This window comes from Nicotiana tabacum, chromosome 17 (genome assembly GCF_000715075.1).
Source record: "Nicotiana tabacum cultivar K326 chromosome 17, ASM71507v2, whole genome shotgun sequence".
NCBI lineage: Eukaryota > Viridiplantae > Streptophyta > Magnoliopsida > Solanales > Solanaceae > Nicotiana > Nicotiana tabacum.
This window is the reverse complement of record NC_134096.1, coordinates 72,502,209-72,513,212: the sequence shown is the minus strand read 5'-3', so window position 1 is coordinate 72,513,212 and position 11,004 is coordinate 72,502,209. Positions and strand designations below refer to the sequence as shown.

General features: G+C 34.6%; 1 protein-coding gene across 1 annotated transcript; it reads left to right on the top strand.

The window, feature by feature from the left end:
* The first annotated feature begins 1,332 nt into the window (after positions 1–1,332).
* On the top strand, positions 1,333–1,815 carry LOC107779734 (uncharacterized). The gene has a single exon (XM_016600216.2). The coding sequence runs from the start codon at positions 1,333–1,335 to the stop codon at positions 1,813–1,815; it is 483 nt and encodes a 160-aa protein (XP_016455702.1).
* Positions 1,816–11,004: the final 9,189 nt, after the last annotated feature.

Sequence of the window (11,004 nt, the reverse complement as noted above, 5' to 3'; positions counted from 1 at the left end):
GGCATTTATATAGGCATGAAAAGTGAAGAAAAATATGTCATTGAATATGTCATTAAGAAATATGTCATTGAATATGTCATTAAGAATTTGAGAAGATTATGGAGGAAGAGTAGACATCCACCATAATTTGATTTTTTTTATAACAATCTAAAATTTTACTAATACGTATTTTTTGAAATTTTAACATAATATTATTAATTATACTTATAACCTGTTAGGTCAAGCAAAAATCAGTTTATTTTGAAAAGTGATTTTCTCAAAAGTAACTTTTGGTAAGAAACAGTTTGTGTTTGGCTAATTAATTTAAAAAATACTTCTGAGCAGCAATTAGTGTTTGGCCAAGCTTTAAAAAACTACTTCTAAGTGTATTTTTCTCAAAAGTGTTTTTCAAAAAAGTATTTTTTTGGAGAGAAAGTACTTTTTTTTGCTTCTCCAAAACTGCTTATGCTTCTCTTCAAAAGTATTTTTTTTCCTTTCAAAAACTTGGCCAAACACCTTAATTAGAAAAGAATATTTTTGACAAAAAAATACAATTTAAGCTCAAAAGAAACATGGCCAAACAGACTATTAATGTTATAACTTTGAATATTTCAGTTAGAAGTATCGATTCAAAATTAGTACAATTGAAATAATCATAGATAAATAAAAGTGTTGCAGATGATTAGGAAAATGAAGTGGCCGTTTGGACAAAAGAATTATAAAATTTCGAAGATATATTTTGAAAATTAGAGTTGTATTTTGACATGAATATAATTTTGGGTTGTTTTTGAATTTTTGCGAGTGATCTGAGTGAAAATTTTGAAAAATAATTTTTAAGAATTTTTTATAAAATTCTAAAACATATCTTTAAGTAAAAATTAAAAATTTTACGGTCAAACATTGATTTCGAAAATAATCAAACAAATTGCATGGCCAAACGGGCTCGAAATCCCAGTCCCTTGTTCTGTAATTTCATGGAGAGAAGAGGGGTAGAGTTGGAAGAACATAAATACAACCTGTCACCCATTAAGTTTACAGGTTGGCAATGCACTGCCCTATACTGCTATTATGGCAATAACAAACTCTAAAATCTAAATCCAAATTCAAAAGTCACCTCTTTAATTATTTTCCCTTAAACCAATTTCCTTTTAATTTTTCAAATGACAAAATATTGACGTGGCTTCTTGGTTCATTATTCAATACAGTATCACTTATCACCTCCTATTTATACCTCTCTTTTTCTTGCCTTTTTCTTCGTTCAGTCTTCTCCAACAAGTTTTCTTAATTTCCTCTATTCTTCATTTGCTCACTGAGTTTGAATCGGATCGAATCTAGTCCTTAATTTAGCAAAAAATGGGTATTTGCAGTTCGTGTGAATCTACATCTATTGCTACAGCAAAATTGATATTACAAGACGGAAGATTACAAGAGTTTCCATATCCAGTTAAAGCTTCATACTTATTACAAAGAGATCCAACAATATTCATATGTAATTCGGACGAAATGGAATTTGGAAATGTGGTTTCTGCAATTAGTGCTGACGAAGAGCTTCAACCGGGTCAACTTTATTTTGCTTTGCCTTTGAGCAATCTGAAACGGAGGCTTAAGGCTGAGGAAATGGCTGCATTAGCCGTTAAGGCTAGTTCTGCTTTGAACAATTGTGGTGGTGAAAAATACGGTTGTCGCCGTAAAGGTTCAGATTTATTAGTAGAGAAAAAGGGTAAAGAGGTAAATAATAATGATTCTGCGGTGGCGGAATTGAGAAGAGCGAGGAGTACTGGTGGTAGTGGGAGGAGAGGGAAGTTTACGGCAAGGTTAAGTGCAATACCTGAGTAGTTGAGTTCAATTTTTGGGAAAACTGTTCAGTTTTTTTATTTTTTTGTGAATAGTAGAATTAGTTGAGATTAATATTCAAATACTGCTCTCTGATGAGTGGGTGGTTCAAAATTCGGCAATCTATTTTTTCTTTTTAGAATTTATTTCTACATGTCAGCCAATGTAGGGGTTGTATCACAATTTTACCTCCCTATGAGTTTGGTAAGCTATATATATTGAGTGAAATCATAGTAGTATCAACTTATAAGTTCTAACTATAGGTAATCGTCACTTATAAGTAGAATTAATTACCTAAGAAGAAAAGTAGACAAATTGCTGCAACAAGTTAAAATTAATTGATAAAGTAAAAAATTAATCTAAGATGTGTTGAATCCAAATGACAAAAACAAGAGAAAAACATGTTGTTGGTAGTGACAAATCAAGAGGGGCTAAGGTCAGATTCCGTTGTTAATTTGGTTTGTTGAAGATCGATTCTAGACCATAGTCCCTTTTAGTTTTTTTCTATTCCCTCTAAACTAGTTGATAGAAAGATAACAACAATTATGTCTCTCTCCTAAAATAAAAGGAGAAGATAAACTATGATCTTAATGAATGAGATGAATTATTGCAATAGTATATGGGTTCAAAGAAAGAAAATTATATATGAAGGTCAAATAAAATAGTCCACATTTGTTAGGTATTGCACAATGTCCCTTTAACAGAGGGCAGGAGAAACTTACTATTATCTTTACATTAAAGATGTTCTTTTCCATGCTTATTTTTTTCCTCCACAAATGTGACTGAATAGTGAATAAGTACGTTGCAAGTGGGAATTGAACCTATGACATTTCAAAGATTTTGAATCCCTTTACTACTAAGCTATACTTTTGGGCTGTATCAAGCGGGTTCAAAACTTAATATATAGAGGTAAAAACAGATTTTGTCTTATATATACAATGGAATTTTTCGACGAATGAGGTTCGAGTGAACCCCTTTCGCCCCTAAATCTGCTCCTGGCTGGTTGCTATATACAAATTTGATAGTTAATTTGAGCATAAATATGTATCGTAGTAGAGGATGTCGAGTCTGTCTGTGGTTGTGTCATAAATATATAAAAAATTGAAAAGTTCCATCGCTATTTTTAAAAAAAAATATTGTATGATATCCCAATGGGCGACGGAATTATTACATATTCTTTTGATGTCTAATATCACTAATCCATCAGTACTATTTTCACACGGATAAGGGTATATATTCGATTATCTTTAACCTTGAAGATCATGAATGCAAGATTTTAAAATAGTAATCTTAGCAATTGTTTTTCAATATGTTAAATATATATTTTTTAGCTTCTCTCAAAAATAATAGCCGATAAAACTATATATATATATAATATACAACACTTTTTGACTAACAAATACAATTAGTTTCAGCCGATCGATCAATTTTGTATTTTTTTCCTAAATATAACATATTCTTTTCATGTCTATTTTAACTAATGGATCAGAATATTTTCACAAGGTTATTCCACAAACTGTTATATTTACTGTCAGGACACAACAAATATTCTTGTGGGCTAAATGACAATTCACTTTCTCCACCACTACAATTATGAATAGCATTTAATTACTTTCTCCATCACTACAGTCTACAAATATGCTATCAAATGTAATAGCCTTACAGCTGGAGCCATGTCAGTCTTTATCTACATTAGGACTTTTTTTTTCCCTTTGCATGTGGAGAATTACCTCCAGTGTCTCTGATTAAATTAAAAAAGTCTGGTAATAAAATTATCATGCAATATTTTAAATTTGAAGTGAGCTAGCTAGCAAGCAAACAATGCGACAATGCATGACTTTACGGCAAGTTCCATTCTGATACATCTTGACTTCTGAGGACCCAACTAATGAGTTAATATTCATATCATATCATATACTAGTACGACATTAAAATGAAAAAGGTAGAGGCCAGATGCTTGGTGAAGGCCGGACCCAATTTCTTTTGTTATGCTTCAACTCTATTATCATTAAATTAAATCACCACCAAATCTTGAGAAAAAAGGGCAAGACAGCTAAGAGAAACCAGATGCTTCGACGTATTTCAAGTAGATGGCGTTATTACAAAGGGGTTTTTAAGTATGGGGAGTTTTGTTTATTAACCATGCAATATTCCAATCTAGGCATAGTGGCGTGTGATTCAGAATTTTAAGTTTATCGATTTTGAATTCTAGCAAAAATAACTTGCCGGATTCTGTCTAAGTTTCTTATGAATATTCTGCGAATTACACGTACAAAAATTTGGCCAAATTTGTTGGGTTCTACCGAATCCATAGCAAACTCTAGTTCGACCTCTGTCTAGGCACAGCACTTCTAAATTATCATGCATGGAACGTTTTTATTCCAAATATATTGCCCGGTTTCCCCGTATAGATACAGATTGCATTTGCATTAGAGTTTAATTTCTAACATGCCCCATGTTTGAGAAGCCAGTGAGCCGTTCGTCGATCAAAACTAGTAAATTAAACTTAGTGTAATCTTGGTCGAACATATCATATGAATCCTGCCATATACACAACCTTTTATCATGTCTCAGAAAGTAAAATGATTTTTCAAGAGTTTAACTAATTAGGCTGATCAGTTTGGTATACATATGATATTCCATTGTATAAGGTTTTATATTTTTGAACAGATTACCGCACACCTACTATTCTTAAATGACAATTGGTGTTGAGTTAGTCACGTACAAATATATTTTTTAAACAAATTAAATATATATAAATATTTTGTGTCGGAGATATTTGGAGAGATGACAGTGGATATTTGTTGTACGTATTGCAGAAGTGTACACATGCACAGTTCCATTTTGACTATGTTAAAGTACAACTCATAATCAATATTCTGGGCTGGTTTTTACTAGTGTACGTTTCGTCGTTGCCCAATTGTCAATAAAAATAAAATTTGTAACTTGGAAGTATGAAACGAATCGTCTGTTATAAAATAAAATGAGATAACAGTGCAAAGATTCTCTGCACTACAGATTAAGAGCCTTTTGGATTAGCACTTACGCCTGGTTTTTAAGTGCTGTTGGATCTGATTTTATAAAATAATGTCTCTTTTCGTCTTTTTGAGTCGAGGGTCTTTCGGAAACAGACTCTCTAATCCCTCGGAGTAGGGGTTATTGGGATTGTAAGTTTGTGTAGCTTAAAGAGGGTGAATGAGAAATGGAGAGAAAATAAAATATTTGAGTTTCCCTCCTTGGCAAAGGGACATTGTCCCATATTGGAGGAAGAAAAGGCTTTTGATGGGTATATATATAATTGCTCTTCTTCTAGCTCTTAAAGAGTTAAGAAGAAGGCAAGCCTCGCGCCGCCGCCGTCGTCGTCGCTCGCTCGGCCTCGACTTTCGGATTTCTTTTTGGACAAAATTTCTTTCAATTATTTAATTAATTAATTAAATAATTAACGAAAAATTCAATCCGGAATAACCCATGACGCGACCCGGTTCGGTCAGGCCCGTTTTCTTTCCCGGATTATTTTAAATCCATTTTCCCGCAATATTTCAAACAACCTGTTCCAACAGCCATGGCTGTTTCCGAAAGGTTGCAAACCATTTCAGAAACAATGCCAGCAACTCTATAAATATACTTTGAAGGCTCGTTGTTCACCGGCGTTTTGGTACCAATACTCCGGTAAGTTAAATTGTTCTATCCTGAGAGGATATATTCCAGCACCTCGGGTACTTGAGGGAAATAATTTCCTTAAGGACACCCTGTGTATTCAGTGGGCTCGATTTATTCCTATACTGATTTTTAGAATTTATTTCGTTAAACAAGTATTACTAACTTTCTTTTTGTTTATATATTTCAGAAAGTTTAATGGTTTAATTGTTTATTACAGTGATACAGATTCATAACAGGGGTAAGGTATGCGTACATAATACCCTCCCCATAGCCCACTAGTAAAATTTTACTGGGTCGTTGTTGTTGTTGATGTATCTGATTTTATAAAATAAACAGTCACGTATTCGAATAAAAGTACTTAAAGCTAATTAAGTACTTATTGATGTATTTGGTAAACAAGTGCTAGTAAGCATTTTTTCTCTATAAATGACTAAAGTCTCCTTAAATCTGATAACACTATGAATGAGTTGATTTTTAATTTTAAATTGATACGAATACAAAGTAATTTATATTTCCAGCTACAATCTTTTTTTTATTTTATAATTATATCACCACTTTCCTTAATCTGATTGTTATTGCATCTATAGTATGCGCATGATTTATACAGTAACAATTGAGCAAAATTCCAGTTCTAGCAAAACATAAAGAAGGATATTAAGTTAAACGGGAGGATCCAAATTTATGTTTATGTAATCTAATAACATACAGAAAACAGAAACAGTGAAATCGCCATGAAAATGTACTTAGGGTTAGGAAGAATCGAGAGAGAGAGAGAGAGAGAGAAGCAATGTTTCAGATATTTTCTTTCATTCTATAGTCAATCTGTACAAGACTGTACAATGCGCCTTTTGTCCACCCGGAACCCAAATGAATAAATAATCTCATGGTCCACTAAAACTAAACTAATACATTAAGTTATAACTACTGGGCTGATATTAAGTTGGGCCCGTTTCTGTCGTGGCCCAGAAGCCAAATACCCTTCAAGTCCAACCCCCACCCCCACCCCCCTCAAGTTGGAGGGGGAAACCACCTTCAACTTGGAAAGAAATTGATGATGACTCTGCCCAGGAAGAGGTTTGGTAAGAATGCCTACCAACTGTTTGGAAGTAGAGACATGTCCCAACTAAATCAAGCCTTCACCCAACTTGGTTCGAATGAAGTGACAATCTATCTCAATATGCTTTGTACGTTCATGGAGGACCGGATTCTTAGCAATGTGAATAGCATCCTGACTATCACAAAAAACTAAAATGAGAAGAGAAACAGGAACATGCATATCAGCCAAGATTCTAATCAGCCAAGTCAATTCAGCCACCACATTTCTAATGGCTCTATATTCTGCCTCAGCAGAAGAAAGTGAAACAACAGGTTATTTCTTAGACTTCCAACCAATCAGACTATCACCCAAAAAGACACAAAAATCAGTGACAGAGCGTCTCGTATCAACACAAGACGCCCAATCACTATCACTATAGGCACTCACAGTAAGATCAGAAGTGTTGGAGTAGAAAAGTCCAATATCCAATGTACCTTTAAGGTACCTCAGAATGTGTAATGCAGCAGACATATGAGAAACTCGAGGACATTTTAAAAACTGACTGATATGTTGTACATCAAAATATATATCCGCTCTAGTATGGGTCAAGAAAAGCAACTTGCCAATCAAACTTCTATAAGATTCAGGTTGAGCCAAAACTTCACCACTATCAGCTGATAACTTCACATGAAGCTCCAAAGGACAAGCAACAGATGAAAAATTTTCATATTTATATTCAGACAACAAATCAAATACAAACTTCTTCTGATTCAATAAAAGACCTGAAGGGAAGTAGGAGATCTCAATACTCAAAAGATAATGCAAGTGACCCAAGTCCTTGATTTTGAACTGAGCATGAAGAAATTATTTTAAAGTAGAAATCTCAATGAGATCATCCCATGTGGGAATTATATCATCAACATACACAGCTAAAGCCGTGAAATACCTAGGAGAACCCTTGAAAAAAAGAGAATACTCATTTATTGAATGAGAAAAGCATCTAGAACATAAAGCGTGAGATAATTTTGCATACCACTACCTAGAGGCCTGCCTGAAACCATATAAGGACTATTGCAATTTACACACTAAAGAGGCAGAAGAGGAAGAACTATCAATAGAAACCGAAAGCCTAGGAGGTAACTTCATATACACCTCCTCATCTAGGTCACCATGAAGAAAAGCAATATTGACAACTAGTTGAAAAACGGGCCATTGCCTCTTCACAACCACCGCTATGAGGCATTTAACTGTGGACAACTTTATCACTAGAGAGAATGTCTCAGTAAAATCAACACTCTCATTTGTGTGTCACCCCTAATCACAAGTCGAGATTTATATCGTTCAATGGTCCCTTCAACTTTGTATTTAATTTTATAAACCTACTAACAACCAATAGGCTTCTTCCCTTTAGGTAACTCTACTATGTCCCAAGTATGATTAGCTGCTAAAGCCTTAAATTTCTTTTTCATGGCATCTTGTCAAGCTGGAATAGGGGTTGCCTGGGAATAAGCACTAGGTTCAAATTCAGCATATTGGAGGACATAATTAGAATAAGAAGAAGTGGAAGGAAGAGTGCATAAGTAGTGTTGTAAGTAGGCAGGAGGATTATGTTCCCTGGTAGACCTTCTGAGAGTGGAAGTATGACCAGGAAGAGAAGAAGATGACACTGACTCTGTTGCGACAGAGGGAGGAGAAAGTTGGACAGAAGAATTTGGAGAAACAGATGGAAAAGTGACAGAAGGAGTAGGACGAGGAATAGTTGAGTCATCAACCACATGAAAGTAAGAGGGGGGTTCAAGAAAAACCTTAGGAGTAAGACAAGAATGGTTTGTAGTAATAGGAAAAGGAAAATAGTTTTCATGAAACACCACATCCCTTAAAATGAAACATTTTGGTATCCAAGTTATACAACTTATAATCTTTCTTGGCAAATGGATAGCCAATAAAAACACAAGGGATTGCTTTTGGTTTGAACTTATCTTTGTATGATATAGGGACTGTAGCATAACATAAACAATCAAAACTTCTCAAATTAGAGTAACTGGGTACCTTACCATACAACATCTCAAATGGGGACTTATCATGAATAAGTTTAGAGGGTAATATGTTGACTATGTAAGTGGCTATTAATAAATAATCACCCCAAAATTTCATAGGAACTTTGGATTGGAACATTAATGCTCTAGATGCTTCAAGAAGGATCCTATGTTTTCTCTCAACCACTCTATTTTGTTGAGGAGTGTAAGAACAGCTGGTCTGGTGGACAATACCATGTTCTGAGAAGAATGTGGAGGCAAAGGAACTAGATCCAAGTTCTAGAGCATTATTACTTCTAATGGTTTGAACAGGGGTTTGGAAGTAATTTTTAATCATGGTTACAAAGGCTTTTATTAACGGAAAGGCATTGCTTTTGGATCCCATTAAATGAGTCCAAGTAGCTCTTGTATAATCATCTACAATAGTAAAAAAATACTTGTCCTAGAATATATTTTGGTATGGTAAGGTCCCTAAGTATCTATATGAATAAGTTGGAATGCTTTAGTAGTGTTAATAGTACTGTTTGGGAAAGGTAACCTTGTTTGCCTTGGCATGGGACATACATTGCAAATGAAAGACTGCCTAGAAGATAAGGAACTAGACAAACAAGAAATAACTTTCATTCTAACAAAAAGGAACATGGGCAAGTCTTTGGTGCCAAATGACATCCATTTTAGTTATGCCATCAATATTACAATGAGAAGGAACAATGCACACATTAGGTAAACTAACAGTAGAGTCACAATTAGAAATAGAAACATGAAGAGAAACTGAAGTAGGTATATCACACATATTAGGTAAGCTAGGAACAGAATCACAAGTAGAAAATGAAGCTTTAGGAAAAGAATTTGAGTTGACATTATTCTGGAAATGTGAATCAGTATAAAATTGAGGATGTGATGATGGATTTTTCCATATGAGCTTGTACAATCAAGTATCCAATTTACCAAGATCAAGAAGCTTCTTCAGAGAAGGGACCTGTAGTAGCATACAAGAATCATAAGTAAATAAGACAAAGCATCTGAATTAATGTATCAGCTTGTACACAAAAATGAGTTTGTGTGGAAAGATGGAATATAGAGGACATTGTGAAGGACAATAAATGGATGTAAAGAAAAAGAACCGGTGGAAGTTACTTTTACTTTATAACCATTTGGAAGAGATACAAGGTAAGGCACAGGTAAAGGAGTGATATTGAACAAGAACTCCTTATTAGATGTCATGTGATCAGTTGCACCAGAGTCAATAATCCAGGTTACATATACTGAATGATAAGGCATGCAGGAATTAGAACTAATACTACTTAACAGATCAGTAGCTAGAGATATACCAGCAAAATTGGTAGAAGCCATGAGGTTGGATTACGGAGTAGAGTCTGACACATGAGACTGCTGCAACAAATTCATCAACTGATTGTACTGCTACTTTGTCAGACCAGGTATCATGGAGGTATGCTCAGAATTAGATGGAGGACCAAAGTTGTAAGGAGCATCATTATTTAGCTGAGCACTACAATTAGGATTGTGTTCAGAAAATCAGCCCTATCACTAGCATTTGCTGCAATTCTTCTGCCTTTATTAAATTTGAGATTAGAAGGGTAACCATGGAGCTTATAACACTTTTCAATTAGGTGTCCAGGCTTCTTGCAGTATTTGCAAAATAAGGAAGCCTTAACCTGATCAACATTTACCCTCTGTTCAAAGTTCACCCTCTGATTATATTGCCTTTGAGGAGGAATTTTATTCAAAGTGTTGGCATTGAAAGAAGCTGAATCTAAATTGAAATGGGGGGAAGATTTGACATGTCTTTGACTCTCATCTTGGAGCAAAATATTATAAGCATTACCAAGGGATGGAGGAGGCTGCATCATTAGGAGATTGCTTCTAACATTCATATAGGTTTTATTTAGTCCCATTAAAAATTGGTACAATTTTTTCTCTTCAACTTCTTGTTGTAAACCAGGTTTAGCTGCACAAGTCCAAGTGTTTACATGATTCTTACATATGAAACCTAATTCATTCCACAACCTCTTTAATTTGTTAAAATAAGAGGCTATGTCAAGAGATCCTTGACAAATTGAAGCCAGTTCTTTCTTAATCTCAAACTTCTTTGTCCTATTGACAGCCCCATACCTACTCTCAAGTTGCTTCCAAATACTTTCAGCAGTCTCAAAGTATTGAACACTTTTCGCAATCTCAGGGGATAAAGAACTAGTCAGCCAAGATATCAACATATTGTTACACCTATTCCATTACTTTAAGTCAGGTGCATTATCAGGTGGTTTAGGACATGTTCCATCTATGAAGGCTCTTTTATTCTTTGCGGATAGAGCCACTATCATACTTCTTCTCCAACCCCCAAACCTGATCTCAGAAAAGGGCACATGAACCAAAGGAGTGCTAGGAACATCAGAGGAATGTAAAAACAGAGGGCCAGAAGGATCTGGAGCATACACCGAA